This window comes from Erithacus rubecula (assembly GCF_903797595.1).
Source record: "Erithacus rubecula genome assembly, chromosome: 2".
NCBI classification, from domain to species: Eukaryota; Metazoa; Chordata; class Aves; order Passeriformes; family Muscicapidae; genus Erithacus; species Erithacus rubecula.
In genome coordinates, this window is record NC_136685.1 from 95,677,363 (window position 1) to 95,696,710 (window position 19,348).

At 41.1% G+C, this 19,348-nt stretch overlaps 1 protein-coding gene across 3 annotated transcripts in view; it reads right to left on the reverse strand.

Annotated features, from left to right (window-relative positions):
• Positions 1-974: 974 nt before the first annotated feature.
• The window catches only part of FSHR (follicle stimulating hormone receptor), a 76,826-nt gene continuing 58,452 nt past the window's right edge, over positions 975-19,348 (reverse strand). For 2 of the 3 annotated variants that reach the window (XM_079297986.1, XM_079297985.1), the window contains 5 exons: positions 17,173-17,250; positions 13,084-13,152; positions 12,902-12,976; positions 8,024-8,209; positions 975-2,286 (listed from right to left, as the gene is read on the reverse strand). In XM_079297986.1, coding sequence (XP_079154112.1) covers positions 1,059-2,286; positions 8,024-8,209; positions 12,902-12,976; positions 13,084-13,152; positions 17,173-17,250 — 1,636 coding nt within the window. In that variant the 3' untranslated portion in view covers positions 975-1,058. The remainder of the gene's footprint in view (positions 2,287-8,023; positions 8,210-12,901; positions 12,977-13,083; positions 13,153-17,172; positions 17,251-19,348) is intronic. The other variant, XM_079297987.1, reaches the window with a different exon arrangement.

Sequence of the window (19,348 nt, forward strand, 5' to 3'; positions counted from 1 at the left end):
TTCAGGTCTTCCAATTTAGACCAACATGTGATAATGTGTGCACCAAGGATTTTTTTTTTTTTTAATTTTTATTTTGGGTAAAGGGAAGAAGAAATTCTAAAAGGATTATATAAAAAAATAGGATTTCACATCAACTTTTGTGCAGGCATTTAAAAGCCACATCTAGATCCATTGTGCAGCCCAGGCAGTATAATACACAAATGCTGTTGTATGGCAAACCTGCCTCTCATGTCTTGATGGTGCAGCCCATTGGCCCATGCTGGCATATGCAAGGCCCCCAGACACACAAATCAATTCAACTTTAAAGAACACCCTTCTTATTATGAAGGGTTTCTCTTGCCCTCATTCTTGCTCTTTCTTACCTTGAAAACAAACCCTACACGAAACCAACTCTTTGGTACAAACTCAGACAAAACAGGTTTTTCCGAGCCTGCCAATCTAAACTAACACAAGCACCACCTTGTGCAGAGTAAGGCAGGTCCACACAGCATGGAACAGCAAAGATCCAGCATAGCTGGAGATGCCTCCTGCCTCCCTGCTGGGCTCAACAGAAATGGAAAAATCACGAGATATTCTCATTCTGAGCAAGCCTGTGCTGGAGGAGGGCTTAAATTGGCCTTCTGTCTCCTGTAACCCCAGGAGATATGATAAATGAAAAGAATCTAATTATCTGTATTGTTATAACACAACTCACAGGAAATGAAATTAATTCTACATATTTTTTTTGAAACTGTATATAACCACTACTTAATTCTCAATAAGCAACTAACATGTCCCTAGAATGAAGGGAATCTCTGCCTGCATGGTGGGAGATACCAGTTTATGATCTCATTCATTTCTTGAGACAGTTCTACATGAACACTTTGGCACTTTGTTCTTCAAGAACTGGTGAAAATTATATGTCATCTCTGATGGTTGTTCATTGAACAAAATTGGAAAGCAGAAATAATTTTTTCTCACGAAGCATAAGTTTGCATATTATGTTGAAGTCATTATTCAGATTCACATACTTGCAAGTGATTAGCACACTGCCTCAGACACAGATTTATGCAAGAGTTTCAGTTCAAGTGATTCAGGGGAACCAAAGAATAAATATTGCCCTCATTGTTTTTTGATGCAGGAGGGCAATGGCCATTTCTTGTGTGGAAAGTATGAGCAGATGAGGAGATCTCTGTTCTGTAAATCTGGGCTTGCATTTCACAGCAACCAAACTTGCTCAAGAGGATGAAGAAATCCCTGCGGAAAGTCTTCGTGAAAATGGCGTAGAGGAAAGGGTTAGCGCAGGAGTTGATGGGGTAAAACAAAACCAGGAGGATCTTGGAGTTGGACACTGTGATAAGAGGAACCTTGAGTGAGGCCGATATGGCAAAGAAAGATATGGGTGCCATGCAGAGGAAGTCGGTGAAGATCAGTATGGCCATGCGCTTGGCGATCTTGGTGTCGCTGTTGGACGAGACGACGTTGGGGTTTCGCACGGTGAAGTAGATGCAGGTGTAGCAGACGCAGATGATGATGAACGCGAGTACGTTCAGCACTAAGAGGAACATAACGTAAGCCTGGGCAAACGGCGTCTCGATATCCATGGGAAGACAGATGCTGACCTTCATGTAGCTGCTGACCCCAAAGATGGGGAGGAGCGCTACCGTGAAAGCGAACACCCAGCCAAAAACCATGATGGGCACGGCGTGGCGCAGCCGCAGCTTGCGGTCCAGCTGCATGGCGTAGGTGATGGTGTGCCAGCGCTCCAGGGTGATCACCGTCAGCGTGTACACCGACAGCTCGCTGGCAAACACCGTGAAGAATCCCGCAGCGCTGCAGCCTGCCCCCGTCTGCCACTCGATGGCGTGGTTGTAGTACTGGCTTCTGGTCTGGATGTCTACAGAGGCAATGAACAGCAGGTAGATCCCTATGCAGAGGTCTGCAAAGGCGAGGTTGCACATTAGGAAGCGAGGGACGGTGAGTTTGTACTGACTGCTTATTAAAATAATGAGGACGACGGTGTTCCCGGTAATAGCTAAAATGTTGATGAACCATATCAGGACTCTCAGAATGTTGTATCCCATGATGTCTTCACATGGGTTGAAAGCATCAGGTTTAGGAGAGCAGGCTACATTGACTACTTCATTGCATAAACCGTAGTCAAATTCATTCTCTGCCGGGTCAAATCCTACGCCGTAGTTGGAAATATCATCTTCAGCTGCAGACCTTCTCCGTAGTATTTTGCCAGGATTCTCCTCAAAGTCTTGCTTCACCTGAGATATGCTACATATGGGATGTAATTCTGTCCTGGAATTGTAAAAAGAGTAGAGTTGGAAGCCAAAAGACACAGTATGAGGCAAAAAACAAACACAAATCATCCAGTTTCCAATAACAGCTCAGTTTTACTGGTTAGCTGATTATATAAATTACCCTGGAGCCTGAAATTAATAGTGTGTTTGGTCCCTATTTATAAAATATTATGAAAACATGTAAATGACTCGCAAACATCATAAACTGCATGGTAAATGAGAACCTAATGTTTGCCTAACACTCACAGTGCAGTTATCTACCTGGATAACACTCTGTAAGAAGCCTTCCTCATTTGAAACAAATTTCTCACCTAAGCTGTCGTTGACAAGCTGATTTGTGCAGGGAGGAAATGCATGACAATGAACACCAATGTAAGACTGAACCTTGAGGAATGAGCCAAGTCAGCTGTGCTCATGAGGAATCTGTATAACCACAATAATGCACTGTCTCTTAGAGTTATTCTCAAATTCCCTTTCTCCTAAAGGTTTTGCCACCACCGTCTTGTAACTCTGTCAGGGTACATAACTCCATTTTGCTGCTCATTTTTAGTACCTCGTATCATATTAGTGACTAGCCAGTAACACAAGTAAATAGCACAAATAAATACATGCAGCATTCCAAACAATCTCTAGATGACATGCTAACAGGAACACAAGGCACAGCAGACCATTCTGCTTAAAAACTGTTTTTAAAAAGAAGTGCATTAGAAATCAAGTGAAGTGAAGCAAAACCGAACCAAACCAAACCAAACCAAACCAAACCAAACCAAACCAAACCAAACCAAACCAAACCAAACCAAACGGAATGTTTTAATGGAAACACTGGTTGCTTTTGTTTCTGTGAGAAAGTATTTTTTTAATTTTTAAAGAATTCTTAGTAGCACAAGTAAATACTAGCATTTTTTATAATTTTGTGTTTGGCTTTATTTTGTTGAGTTTTAGCTCTGTGCCCTTCTCCATGCCTAGACCTACAGAAAAAACAAATATTTTGGCTGAGATGATAGAAAGATGACCAGGTCCAATTAATGAAGTGTAAACATTAAATAAAGTTTTACAGCAGGTCTTTGGCTGCCTTAGAATTTGGCTGTCCCATGAACTTGCATCCACAGTTTTGGATGCAGACCTAATCTGAGTTACTGAATGAAACAGGTGACACTTTATTGCAAAACCAATGCAGTTCAGCTCTGCCTACATTCAGCTACAACCCAGGCTGCAGTCTAGGTGTGCAATTTCTAAGACATCCTGACTCAGAAAACAGCTGAGGAAGAGCTCTCTGGGCAAGTAAAGTTAAAATTTTGAACAACTGGTAGCAGCCTAAAAGGGAGAATTCTTCTTTGTAACCTAATTCTACCCTTTGACTTTCTGCACTCACTGCATCTTTGGAAAATTGAGTTTAGAGGGTCTGCAAGAAAGGAAAACTAATGTCGGTCCAGCAGCAGAAGGTGAGAAATATTTCCTATGAGATTTTGAACATCCTCTACTATTATCAATATTTTTTATCTTGCCTGTCAACTGAGTTGGAAAGCTGATTTTCTGTGAGGTCAAATATGCACTATGAAGGTCACAATAGCAATAAGAAGACATTACATTTTGCTCTCCTGTGTTCTGCTTGTGTAAGGATGAGTGAAGGGTCCAGAGTATTGATCAATATATCAACAGTTCTCTGGCTGAAAGGAAATACAGGCTTCCAAGGAGCAATAACAGGAGAAAAAGCCCCTGGTGTTTTAGTGCAACAGGCACTTGGGGGCACTGAAAGCCACAGCAATTGGTGGTTCTTTGAAAATGAACTGAGGGAAATGTTTGTAGCCAATCATTTCTCAGCATGAGATAAAAATAAGATTCTTCTAAAATTTTGGAGGCACTGCCTGGACCTAAATAGCAAAAATGCTATGTAAGGACAACTAAATATTTCTAATTGTTACAATTCATTAATTCTTGCCTTATTTTTACAGCCAGTGTCCAAATAAAACCAGGGTCTCAAGGAATAAGGTGTTTGCTCCAAGGAAGGGTAACGAGGAGTGTACTGCTGGCTCCTGCACTGGGAGCAGGTAAGATAAAACTCCCAAGGGAGGGAAGAGCCATCCTCTGATACTGGCTCCTTGTCATGTCTTTGCCTGGTGTTTCTCACCCTTTGGGCTACGCAGTGCACTCAGAGCAACAAGTTAAAACGTTATTTGCCAAGGGATGTGTGAGTCCTTGCTTCCTCTTGAGACTGTGGGTGCTGTAACACAGGTAATTTATTCTTTAATTTTTTTTACTTTTAACATTATTTTGCTCAGGTAAATTAGAAAAATACACTAGAGAAAGGACAACTTAGAGAACAAAATTCAAATTGGCAGAGTGCTCTGACAAAAATAAACAATAATTACTACCTTTGTACAAGTTGTTATTTAAGTTATTTTATGTGTCTCATCTGGCTCTGGTGGGAACAGGACCTTGTGTGCTGAGAAAGATTTTCAGCAGAATAAATAGTCTTGACCTGTGTTCTGAAATAAGTCCTACCTCAAACCAATCATCCTCACAAAAAAGTGCCATTAAGTGAGTTGTGAGGAACTGATAGTATGTTCTTGTGAGACGAGGCCCAAACACCATTCCTGATGCTGGCACATGTTTTGAAAAAGTAGGATTTCAAGTGACAGCTCCTCCAAAGAATAACGATCAAGTGTAAGGAAAGAGTCATATCAATGCCATTCTTTTGGGCAGAAGGTGATCTTTATGTCAAAGAAAGCCAAAATCTTGCTGAAGTTCATAATGGCCTATGTCAAGTTGAAGGTTTTTACATGTGGCTTTTGCCCTATGGACACTTCAAGGATATTATTTTCCAGCCACAGAAAAACGTGAGGGGAGTTCAACATACTGTACTAGACTTCTCTGAAGAATGCAGTTTACCCTCTCTTAGGCCAGCATCACAATATTCAAACTACAGATCAATATTTAGCATGTAATCCTTATTAGAATGAGACAAAGCATCAAAACTGTCTTATGTTTTAATGTGTGTCAGACTGGCAGAGCTCTACCAGTTTTGTGCCATGTGGCATCCTCCAAAACTTAGAAAGCCCTGTTGCTGTAACAGGTTTAAGCTTCCCATTATCACAACAGCACCTGTTTGCTGCTGCAAACAGTTTTTGGAGAGGTGATTGAGTATGATCCACTAGGGTAATTTACTTTATCTAGGGTTTTGAGTGCTGAAAAAGTCTCAAAAAAAGGGAAATCAGACATGAACGGGCAGCACTAAGGGGGAGCACATCCTGTCTTAATTCCTTCCCAGAGCTCCCAGAGCTGTGATCCTTTGAAATGCCCTTCTGGGGGTGATGAGGCATCCTTTTTATACTCCCTGGACTACCTGGAAGTATTCTGTGAGCCAAATGGCCACAAGGAATGACTGTCTCCTGTGACAGGCCAGGTCACACCAGGGTTCCCACCACACCCAGCAATGCCTGCTGCTCTGAGCCAAGCACAGCTCTCACCAAAGGAATATTGCACATGTGATCAAGCACTATGCAAACTATTAATAACTCTTAAACAGCCTGAGCAGCCTTCAGTGCACAGGCAGCTTGTGCCAGCTGTCACAAAAACTGCTTTGAAATGAAAGAGGGTGTAGCTACTGTATGTGTGACTAATCTCTGCTGAAGTGTATGGTAATACTTTCAGTCTCCAAACCAAACACATGCATCCACTGTCCTTATTCTGGAGAGAGGACCTCAGTTTCACACCTATTTCAATACAAGAGACATCACTGTATGAAAGAAATGACAATTTTTAATTATGTTAAAAAGAAGCTGACAGGAAGAGTTCATCCAAATAATAGATTCTTGTAATTTTGCATTTATGCTTAATGTTTGGTAGAAAATACATCTGGTAACTATTAAAGATATGGATAAATATGTTCAATTTTGTTCTGTTGACCAGGGTGGTACAGTTGTGACCAGACTTGTTCCAGAAGCAGCCCCACCATGGCATGGTGTTCCAGCCAGCTGGAACATCCACACTGCACTGTTGTGAGCTCTTCACAGATTTTTTGGCGTTTCTTTCCAAAATTTCACTTACCCAGGGTATGGAAAGGGCTGTGTTATGTTCTCCTTGCCTTCTTGCTAGCCAGAGAAAGGCTTCCAAAAGTGGGGCCATACTAAGGGGATAGATTTCAATTCTGTGCAGCAAGTGGGTGGCATGGAAGATTTTCAAAGCCCAAGTGAGGGGACTAGATACTGAGAGCTTGGGGTCAGGACTCTTTCCTCCAGTAACTTTCCTTCAATAGCAACTCTAACTTTTTTTTTTTTAAGAGTCCAGCTGCCTAACTTAAGAGGTGAATTCTAGGATTTGGGTCCTGATTGGGCCCAAGCAGCCCAGAAGCCAAGTACCTTCAAAAATAGGAATCACAATGATATCAGTGTTCCTTTGCAGATCCAGAACTAAACATGCTTTCACGGGACTCACTGGAAAATAAACTTTGCACCAGCTCTGAAGGACTGGACCCATTTCTTCTTAGAAGCACCAGGCACTGTGTCTGTGTGAGACTGCATAAGTGTGTGAAAACACTGCCTGCTGATCAACTGTTCTAGTGGAAGCTCAGCATTTTGGATCAAAAATGGGTGATAGGGGATGGATTCTGTCAGGTACTTCTGTTATCACTACAGTCTCCACCATCACACTTGCACTCTTGACACATTTTTGTAAACACATGTAGATGATATTTATTAGCTATCAGCAAACTCAGTTATCTTCCCTTGCCTGGTGACCATACAATGCTGAAAGTAAAACAAATGGTTATTAAAGGTATTAAAATAGAAGCAACTAAAAGTTTAAGCTTTCTCTGCATGGTTTTACTTTTCTTTGAAGTTCTATGCCACTTCTGAAGATGATGTCTTGAATTGTAACAATGATTCATAATTTTTTTTCTGCCATCACAAAGTCCAAGTATTTCAGGACATCCAGTAAAGGAAGAATTTCAAACAATAACACAGGTTTTTGAAGGTACCAGTTCCTCATGTTTTCCAGTGGCACTGATTCAGGAGGTTCATTAACTACTAAATGTGAACATTTCAGGACTGCTTGACTGAGATGAAAATACTTCATGAGAATCACTGATACCTAAAATCTCACTGCAACTTGCTAATAGAAAATTTAAAATAGCAGGAAAATTAAGCTTTGGAGTCTAAAAACACACCTTAGAGTCCCACTCTGCTCTGTTGATTTGTGTGAAATGCATCTGCTCAGAAAATATGTCCCAAAATGCTGTGAATATGAACTCAACAAACAGTGTATCTGTGAGGCTTGGCTGGACAGTGCTCCAGCACCAATGGGGCTTTCTGAAAGAACACTTTGGGTCACTCAGTGGTCCTGTTGTCCTCCTGGAGTGATGAACAAGTGTTGACCAGTGTCTCTCCAAACACAGCCTTCCCCCTAGTTACCTTCTGAAAAAGTTATCAGATGTTTTGTGTTTAATGTCTTCGCTGTGGCTCCAGGCTGGTCCCAGTAAAGATGGATTTATGACAAGTGAGGGCAGAGTTGTGTCTGGGGAAAGTGCTGATGCCATCAAAATTTAACAATTCCCTGCAATGGAGAGGCAGTGCACTGTGTAGCAAGCATAAACCTGTAAGTATTGTGTATTCAGTTATTTACATCCATTTATCTACCTGCACTGAAGAGACCTTTTCATCCACATTTTGAGGAATTTTATTTAATTCACTATCAACTGCTGAAAAGCACCAAAAAGAAAAACAAATTTAATCACTTACTTTTGTCTTTTCCAGTTTGTAAATGCACAGCAATGGCTAGGATAGGTGAAGTTTGCCTCAATCAAAGATCTAAATTTGCTTAAGTCAGGAAGCTTTTTTAAATTGTATGTAGACCTTGCTCTTAGCTTCTTAATGTGTTCTAATCCATGAGTTGGCAGGAAACTGATTTTCGTGCTGGAAATATCCCTTTAAGAAAACATATGAAAACCTTGGTAAAAAGCAAATTTACTTCTGCTCAACAATGGATATATGTTTTAGACTGTTTTACTCATCCTCAGAGTAGTGACTGGAAACAGATCAGCTGGAAATCTACACTGAAAAGATGATCCAGTGCTAAATTGGGTGATCCTCCAGGAAACTGAGCTAATATCCATTGCAAACAAAAATCAAGTGATGTTAGTCTGTGAGAACAAAATAAAAAAATCCCACAATGTTCTGGATAAAAATTAGCAGGCATATAAACTATTACTGCCATATGATGCTGGGTTTAATAAATACACAGTAACTGCAGCAATCATCCCAGAATACCATTAAAGGATGAAAAAAGGCTGAGGAAATCACAATACAAGTTTGTTATATGAACATCTCATCATGGGAAGGCTGCTGTGGAAAAAGCAATAAAACACAAAGAGAGAAGCTCACATGTGGGTACAGATGTGAAGACAGGTTGGGCATATCAGATTTTGTACTCATTAGGAAGAAAAACAGATTAAAGAGAGACAGGGGTGGCATTGTTCAGGCTGTTAGGAACAAAAAAATCCCAGCAAAACCTTCTCAGAGGTTTGGAAAACAAATATAGCACAGACTGAAGCAAAGAAGGGGCAGGATTGCAGGAGGCTAGGAGAGATGTGTTTATGTGGAAGGCAATTACTGTGAGACAGGCTATCAGAGGCAGCAGTGGAATCAGAGCCATGAATGTACTAAAGAGAGCGTTACAGGGGCTTTTAAAAACAAACATGTTCTACAACACTTAATCCTGACTTGTGCTATGCAAGTGGAGAAAGTGATGAAGGACCAGGGTTGCTTCATCTCCAGGCTAAGAGAATCCATTCCCATAGCTCCAGACTGTAACAGCTGGAGCAAAACATCTCCACATTTCCCCTACTGGGACACAAACTGATCCAGGATGCAGTGTTTGCTGAGGCTGTTCTGCTCTTCATTCTCCAAGAAAAGAAAAGATTTCTGCCTAATCAAGGAATTGGACTAGCAATATTTGCAGTTTTCTCCATGTCCTCTTGAAGGTGCAGTTTCCAATTCATCTTTGACAGTGTGATGTCAGGACATGATGTTTGATCTCTATCACCCAACATGCACAGATTGTTTTTATTATCACATTAATAAAGGAGAGTGGAGCTGTGTGAGGCAGAGACCAGGTTTTAGCAGCATGTAATAAAGTTTAGACAGTTGTTATGTACCTCACACACAATTGCACCTCTGTTCTTTGATCTGGAAAGCAAAATTAATACCAGGAAAGACTCTGCTCAAGCACCAGCCAAGCCTAAGAAATTCATAGGCAAATGATGAAGCTTGTAAAATTGGTAAAGACGATCTTTGTGTCTCTGCTGTGCCCACCAAGGTCTCACATCCAGGTTCTGAAGGAATGTGCCCCCTTCAACAACTGGACAATGGGCTGTGGCAGCAGAGGAGCAAACACAACCTCCCCTCTGCAGCTCCAACCAGGTACTGTGACTAAGACATACTGGAGTATTCCAAAGTGCTGTGAACTTCTGCAAGGCAGGCTGAGAGGAGCCACACCTCTGCCAGAAGAGGTCCTGAGGTCCTGGGCCTGTTTCTACAGGAGCTAAACCCAACAGGGGATGAGAGATTTGAGACTATCGATTTCTACCCTGGCCCCTTGAAGAGGTGATTAGCAGCCTCAATTTTCACCTGTGCTGACTACTGCCCTCAGTGCTCTGCCTAATGAAAACTGTCACCCAGAGAATATGCTCGTGAGTCAAAAACTAAACAGCAGGTTTCTGCTTAAATCCACAGACAGCATCACTCATGGCATCATTAAGGGAATGTGCAACTTCACAGTTCTGAACAAGAGCACAGAAAATGTTTTCTTCTTTGGCTTGTTAGCTAAAAAGCATTACTGTGTCCAAACTGGTTTTACACTGCGTGGAAATAAGCAAATATGAATAGGAACAGCACTCCAGATATCTAAAAGTTTACTGAACCTCATAATCTCTAAATAGTTTCAAAGATATTAAGTATTTTTTCCTCAAAATTTTTTTCTTCTTACTTAAGAAACTTTTTTTTTTTTTTTAATGCAGATTATCAAACATAAACAGAAGTGAGTGTGCTTTGCATGCCCCTGTGGGTTTTTCTTCAATATGTCTGTGAGGGATATCTAAGGATACACCACTGACAAGCCCCAAAAAGTAAAGACAGACATTGTGCAGGTGGTTTAGTAAATTACTCCACTGAGTTACCCTCACATACACCTCAGCACAGAGGTTCTTTGGGATGCTGTTCTCTAGTTAGAGGCTTGATAAATCAAATAAGCCTAATAAACAAGATTATAAAGTGGCAGTAAGAAATCAAACCAGAAGGCATCAGCAACTGAAATACATGTTCTTGTGTTACTTTTGCTTGGCTGTGAGACATCAACCTTGGCAGCAGCCAGTGCAGGAACAGCAAAATGAATCTAGCTTCTCTTCCAATCACTTCCCTTTCCCGCTGGGAGTCTCTGTTGGATTAGCAAAAGTACTGACCAGCTGATGAGGTCTCAAAGGCACCTACATGAAATGGCAAAAAAACCCCAGCTCCTGGAGCAGAAATCTGAGCAGGGTAGGTGGATTGGGGAGAACAATTTGCTGTGTGCTTGCATCTAAACTGATTCCTGGCTGTGCTTCAGGGACTCAGCTGTTGAGCTGGGGATCTACTGGAGCTCTCCTGCATATGTGGGATTCCCACTGAAGACAAATTGCAGAGGTGGGATGGGCCACAGCCATACCTCACCTGTCCTGCATGGAGTCAGGACACAGCCACAGCACTAAGGACACCAGCAAGGGTTGGTGTAAGCCACTACAGGTCTGAGGGGATCACCAGATAGTTAAATGAAATAATACAGCTGAAAATTGAAGCTATGAAACTCCAAGCTGGAAACAGAGTGTATATCTGTATAGAAATAATATGTATAGTTGTGGGCTTTATTAGCTATTTGATTTATTGGCTGCTGTCAATGCCAAAAATCCTTTAACTCAAAATTTGATGTCTTTCTCAATGAGAGATTCTAAATCGGCCAAGAGCTGCAAGTCAGACAGATAAATTAATTTATGAAACTCTGTAGCCTGTACAAAGCCTGTGATTGGTGCTGTCTATTTGTGTTTGTGTTTCTTTCACATTACTTTAATATGATGAAGTAGAAAATAGAAGTTGGCATTAATTGACTCTATAACACAGGTTCAGGGAGATCAAGAGTTAAACCACCTTGATGTTCATTCTATTAAAACACTGCAGTCTGCAACATGGATTTGATTGCAACAACAGCAAAAATAAGATTTGTCCCAGCAAAGATATGATTATGGGTCAATCATTTCCACAAGTGAAAGCACATCCCTGGTGTACACTACAGTGATGGATGAGTAAGAAGGCTCTTCTTTCATGATCTCATCCAGGATAAAAAGGTAATTTCCCATCCTCGGAATAGTGGATGTATTGGTAATGGAATAGAAAACTTTTTACACAAATAACTCAGTGTTAGGTGAACTATCAAATGAATCTCAACTACAGGCAAATCAATTTGATAAACCTCCAGAATATGATTGTATCAAGTATAGCTTGCAAGGAAAATGCATTTACTTTTTGCTACAGGAAACAATGATTTCCCAAAGAAACATGTTGACATTACTGATGAAAAGATGCTCCAGAGTCAGTCTTTTTTTTTTTTTTTCAAAAAGATGCTTTGAAGAAACAATAGAAGTAGAGCAGAATGCAGTAAACCCAACTCTTTATATCACATGGGCACTGACCATCACACAGTGGAAAATGAGACCTTCAGAAGAGCTCTGGACTCAATTTTTTCTCCCCCTTTTTCAGATTTGGAACAACTCTAGCATCTGTGTGAAATCTTCCAACAGTTCAATGATCCCTCTCACTCATCCAGGGTGACTTTTAGATCTCTAGACAACCAGGGCAAGATGCAAAGAGAGAAAGGTTTGGATGAATCAGTGAGACAAAAAAAGAATCCCACCTCTCTCTTGAGCCCTTACATGTGGTAGCTTGTGCTCAGAAACACAGGCAGCTGTGTAAACTCATATCCTTTTGAACCTTATGGCAAACTGTGTCTTGAGGTAATGGTGGCTGAGATCCATGAGCATCCTTCTGCTGAATTTTCTACTGCTGAGTTCTCAATCCCCAGCTCATCACCCACCACAGACATCCTGCAGTAACTGTGGGATGCATCTCATACCTATCCCAATGCCCATCCTCGTAGGATGGAACTTTTGCTTCAGAATGAAGCTGCACAGATGCAGGGACAGATCTTCAGTGGCAAGTCATTCAGATTTCAGCACTAAGAACCACTCACCCAGTCTTGATTCTGCTCAAACAGAAAACAAAAGCAGTTTTTTTTCTAGAGGAAAAAAACAAAGCAGAATGACTTGTCTCCTGTACAGCTTAATAAACCATGGAGAGGAACCTGGATCTAAATCTCTCACCTTCACTACTCTCAAAAACCTGAGAACAAAGTGAAAATAAAGTTCTAGACTGAAATTTCAGTTATGACTTCCTTTTTTTTAATTCAGAACTAGATTCTGGTCTTGAACTCCAAGGTTTGCAAGATGTTGAAATCCAGACTGGCATTCATATGTTCTTCTCTGAACTTTTATAAGGAGTCAATAATGAGAAAAATGTTACCCAAAAATTACTTACAAAACAATGGGTCCATTGGCTCCCTGGAAGACCTCATTTGGTAAATTTTCTAGATTGTGATTATCACTTAGATTTCTGAAAAACACAATATTTTATGATGAAACAATCTGAGAAAAAAAAAATCTTGCAGAAGTTACTATCACCATTTTTCAGAATTGCAAAAAAGCTTTAGAAATAGTTACAGCTCATCCAGGTATGTTCCATTAAATGCATGATTCTCAATGTCCTGAATTCCATTTTTATTGAGCCATCTGCAACAGAGAAAAGGAAAAGAGAGTTGTGTTCTTATTTATGCTTCATGACTAAAATGTATGCAATTCAAAACAGGGAATCTCAAATGAAATCATTAAATGGACAAGGAAATGGTGAAATTCTGCAAATCATAGCAAGCTCTCAGTAGCTGGAGGAAGGCTTTGGAGGGGGAAGGCATGAATTGGGTGGGTGAGATGGCAGCTGGAATAATTCCTGGAGCAAGGGCAGAGCTGGTGAAGGTGCTGGCATTGCTCATGACAGTGGGAAGGCAGCAGAGCCAGGCAGACCAGGGTCTTTCTGCTGGTGCTGTCAGTGCCACTCAGTTTTACTCTTTGCAAGATGCTTCTGAAATGCTGGGCCACGGCTTCATCTTTGCCAGTTGTGGGGGTTATATTGTTGGGTGGATGGTCACTGGACAGACTCAGGAGCTCTCTATTTTCTGTTCTTCAGGTTTGTAGTTTATTATAAGGGCATGGGTGTAAGAGAGAGTGTAGAGTAAGAGCAAGGAGGGTAAGGGCAAGAGAGTGATTTCCCATTTACAATACAATAAGTATTCTTCTATGATGAATATTCTAATTTCCATTAACCAATCCAATACAATATACTAATTTCCTAATATATGCATGCACCCTATAGGAATTACTGAATTAGCATGTGTTATGGCTTTCTTATCTGTAACCCTTATCTTCAGACCTTTCCTGCCTGGCTTGGGACAGGATATTTGTTGGTTTTTTGGTATTTGTGGCATTTGGCATCATCTAAACAAAGGAAGAGGCCTTAAACCTTCACATGGGTGCTTTCATCCTCTATATCAAAGTATACTAACATCTCTATTTCATCTATAGTTTCAGAACTACTTGCTAGGCACTTGTAATATTTTTCTATTTCCTTCCCAGCAGCCAGTTATCAGGGCAGAAATCCTGCTGTGTGCCATGGGCTCACATCCCCAGCCAGGCAGGCAGAGGAAGGGGGCTGATGGTCACTGAGCCAGGCAGGAGGGGGCAGAACTGCCCAGAAAGCAGGTGATTTCTCCTACACTGCTGCCCTGACAAATTACACTCCCTGTCTGCTCTGCTGCCCAGCCCTGCCTCCCCAGGCTCCTTTCCCCAGGAGGGGACCACAGGTAGTGAACCTGGCAATTGAAGCTCCTGGGGCTCTCTGCCAAGCTTTTACTCTGGTGCATTACCTGATTAATGTTTAACGACCTTCCCTCTGTCCCTTCATGGTCCTAAAAATTTACATTCAGGCCAGTTATATTTATCATCTTTATGGAGCAATCTTTCACCTCCTTAAACGTCACTGCACAGCTCACACCCTCTGCAACAGGCTGTGACAGGTCTGATTGATGGCAGAAATGGCCTGATTTAATTAAACTGTCAGCAAACCTGGGCTCTTTTCTAATTCAGTTTGAAAGCTGAGCATGCAAGTGACCCACTTATCTGAGGTCTGAGGTGGTGAGCTAAGGTCAGCATGGAAATCAGTCGTGGGTCTGGCTGAAAGGATTGCTCTTTTGACCATGACAGGCAGATGCACATAGCTCTGTGTCTGTAATGTCTGTCAGGCTGCATCAGGAGAACTGTCACCGTCCCCTCCACTTGCCAGCACTATTAGACATGAGTGAGCAGGCACGGAGGAGAGACAGGTCCCTGCTTACAGCATTTGAAACATTTATTATATTACATTGATCTTATAAATTTGTAGCTGCCAGGCTGATAGATATGTTTTTAATCACACTATTAGCACTTACTGCATTCTCTCACTGAACATGATGTTAATGCAATGTGATGCTAAGGTTGTAAAATAGAGACACTGTAGCCATACAGTGTGGACTATATACTCCTGTCACCTGGCTAATAGCATCTGAGTAGTAAAAAGGGCAAAAAATTACCCATATCCCAAGACCTCATTATAGTACACATATATAAATTCCAGTTGATGCAAATTCTCCCCTCACTTCAACCAGCCTCCTTATTGACTCCACTAACTCTTACATTTGCAAGGTGACAATGGAGGTGGAGATACAGAGCTTGGACATGGGGGCTTTTCCTTATCATTTCATGGCTAGAGCAGGTTTTTAAAACTCTAAAATTCACCCAGTGCAGAGGTCACTGCCCCTGAGGTGCCATTCACACCCTATTTCAGATCTGGAAAGATCTACCTTAGAGCCTAAGTTGTATGCAGACCTGGAAACAAGGTGAATTTCTTCCATAAATTTCTAGCAGTTCATTACCAAATGTCTCCTCAGTTCCCAGCCCACCTGTGCTGATCCCATGCATAGTGTAAGATCAGATGCAATCCAGATTACTGGTGGAAATATGCTTGGAGCCTGCCACAGCTAAGCCTATTAAAATGGTTTCTCCCTAGAATGTGAGGGTTCATATCAATTTTGATATGCTTGCTTTCACTAAATGATGTTTCTGTGAGTCTGTTGAATTGCTGGGACTTCTGTTTCATACAGAAAAATGGCAAATTTGTGCCTAAAATGAACTAAATTTATCACAGCACGTGGAAAGCCTAATCAGGGACTCTCAAAGGGCACATACAGGGTCTCTGTCCCAAATTGCTCCAGGGAGAACTAGAGCAAAGCCAGGACAGTGTGTGACCAGGGTGCTGGAGGGCAGGTCTGCTCACAGAGCTCCTGCTGCTCCTGCACACACTGGTGGGTGCAGGGAGCCTGTGACAATGGGGAGCTGCAGGAGGAAGGGCAAAGCTGCTGGAAGTGGATGTGATCCCCCCACCAGGACAACTCTGCCAGCAAACCAGTCCCCAGAGAGGTATCCTTCAATACCCAGGCAATAATCATATCACAGAATCACAGAAAGGTTTGGGCTGGAAGGAACCTTAAAGACCATCCAGTTTCAAACCCCCTGCCATGGACAGCAACACCTTCCATTAGACCAGCCAGCACAAAGCTCCATCCAACCTGGCACTTCCAGAGATGGGCAGCCACAACTTCTCTGGGCAACCTGTTCCACTGCCTCACCCTCTCACAGTAAAGAATTCCCTCCTTTTGGGGACAGAGGGGGAAGTCAACTTCAAGCTGATCAAGTGGCACAGAGAGGTCAAAACACAGCAAAACTCTGGGATATTTAACTCACCCTTTGGTGGTATTATGAAAATAAACATAGTATTTGTTGTGCAGTGCTTTGGAAATATATATTTGAGAGATGTCTGAATATATGTGTGTGTTTGTGTGTAAAATGTGAAATAGAGAGAGGTTGTGCGTAACTGATAGGGAAAAGGGAGAGATAAAGCTAAATTACTTGTTACTGGCCTCTCTTTATTATTGATGGTCTGACTTGCTCCCCCCCAAATCGACATGAGCTCCATCAGTCAGTTCAAACCTTGCTTTTCTCTCCCAGTATGCCAGGTAAACCACACAAACATGGTGGGGAACTTTCTCCAGTCTGGCCACTGGCTAAGTGAAAGGAAGGCAGCTTGCTAGCAAACAAACAGTATGTTTTGACATACAGAGAAAGGATCAAAGAAGCCAGCTAGTTCATTAAAATGCATGACTGCTCAAATCAAATGTATTCATCTAACCATGCATCTCCAAACTGCATTGTGAACCCACCCATACCAATGCATTTACACTGGGTATAAATAAACCACATTTCCACAACATCTTCATACATTCTGCCCAACTAATAAATGTCTTTGAGTGATGTGTCTGACTGTAAATATTTATGAGTCATGCCATCCTTCTGAACACAATTTGTATCACAGGGAACTGTAGCTGTAGGTGTTTAACCCTGGCATTGGTAATTACTAAATTGGCTTTCTGATGTGCTTCTAAAATAAAGAACAGGATGAAAACACAACAAAAAAATCCCAAAAATATTCATCTGTTTCATGGCAGGGAAACAGAATACAGAGATCTCACAGGCAAGGAGAAATGTAAAATCTCAAATTGAATTTGGAAGTGTATGAAAAAGTGCCCAACTCCTGGTATCCTTGACCCTGTTCTGGAAAAGAAATGAGCTAACAAGGAGAATAATGAGTTTGCTATGTCTACTCACAGAATCACACTTTCAGAACTCAGGCCCATGAATGAATTTCTTTCTATTGTACGTATATTGATATTGTCTTGAATATCTCTGAAAAATAAAATACAATAGAAACCACACTTTTTTTTGTGCTTCTGTAAGCCTTTCAATACAATATGATGCTTCAAACACAGTATTTTCCCTTATATTCAATCTGAGGAAGTTCTACAGACAGAGGGTAATAACCAAAGTTTCCAAGACATTTTTTTCCCGCAGAGCACAAACCTTCCTGATAAAAAAGGCAAAACATTTCCAACACCCCCATACTTTCCTCCCAAATAGGCTGAAGACATTAAAATGCATAAAAGCTCAGGTCTATAACCCTGAGGTGGATGAAATAGCTCCTCCAGCAAACATACTCCCCAGAAAATGCAATTGGAGGGGCTGCAAGGCCACCCCTTCTCCCAGCCTCCCAACCAGAAGGAGGAAAGCCATTAGCCTTTTTGGCCTGATTCAGCAGGGTACCTGCTAGCCCATGAATCATTCTCCAGCTGATGTCAACAGGGTTGCTTATGAGCTTTGTATGTGCTTAAGAACTTAAATGCAGGACCCCTGTCTGTGCAGTTTGTAGAATGGACAAGTAGAAATTTCTGTCTTTCCTCAGTTGTGACAGATACAAAGGAAAAAAAAAAGGAACATTATGCTGCTGGCTCAATATAGGCCTCAAAGAAGTTAAATAGTGTTACTCATAATTTAGACTGGGGATATATCTGTTTCCATGATGTTCCTGTTGGAAAGCACAGAACAAAATTAATTATCTGCAAAGCTTGAAATTAAGCGAGGTTCCAAAATTATCTCGTGCTGGCAGCCCCATACAGCCACAACTCTGCACTGAGTGACACACAGAGGCTTCATTCACAAACTGAAGGCAGCAGAGGCAGGAATAGGGAGGGAACACTGCACCCATGCAAGTGTATTCCTCTAATAAAGATCTGCCCTTTATAAATTTAAAGACCTTAAATATTTATATATTTATATATATTTATATATTTATATATATTATTATATATATAAAAATTCTAAGGGGAATTTTCTTATTGACTTCAGAGAGACCAAGGTTTGAACTGAGATCTAGTTTGGGACTCAATCAGTATCAAGGTCTATTTATTCTTACAGGGAAATGAGGAGTTGCACCTAAAAAAAATTAAAAGCTCCTGCTGGTGCAGGACACAGTAATTCCAGTCTAGTTAAGACTGATGATACACACAAAGGTGTACAGCTGAAAGTCTCTGTAGTGCCATAGCTGTTGCATTCCCTTAATGGTTTTAAGGAGCAATGAACTGAAGTTCTCAGAATTACCTATGTCAAATATATTCCAGAGATGGATTTCTTATCTTATGTCTGTATGCTATATTCAGGCAGCCCCCTCTATGTTTTAGATGCATTTTTATTTATATTAATGGCTATTACTAAGATAGCCATTAATAATTGCAGGGTTAATGTTTCTGCAGGTTGAAAGATCTGCAGATCAAGGATCTGAAGATGCAGAACTTTGTGTGTGAATTAACAGTGAATCTTGTCGAAAAGAATTCAGTTATACTAGCAACTGATTGAGAAACATATGTCAAAATATTTTTCAATAGAAAAGAAACCAAGCTTTCTGATATGAATTTTTCTACAGAAGAAGAAGTGCTTTAGGAAATTAACAGCCTATTTTCACACAAAATCTTGCACAAATATCTTTTTCCTTGTTGGCACTGGAATTTTCCATAGTAAAAAAAATGTCATTCTCTAGACAGTTTTACTGCTAGGGCAAAACAAAAAAGGGTATGATAGATAATTCTCTGAGTTTGGTGGTTATCTTTGGTGGGTATTTTGAGATTTTTTGGTTATTTTTTGTTATTTTTCTTTCCTCTTTGATGTGGCCACTTCTGATGGTACTCAGCTCTGAGATCAGTGACTCTTCCCATGCAGGTCAGAAAATTTTTGCCAGGTGGCAACAAATTTCTGCTGCCACTATCCTGGTTTGGATTTCAACTTCTGAAAGAGGAGTCAAGGCTCTTATCTCTCCCCTGGACCACCCAGACACGTGCTCACACTGCAGTCAAAGAAAAGTGGTCTGTAAAGTTCAAATGCTTTGTAGAAGGGAGACCTGGAGAGAACTGAGCCCTTCTGAGCCACATTATCATCAATGCCTGCAAAATGACAA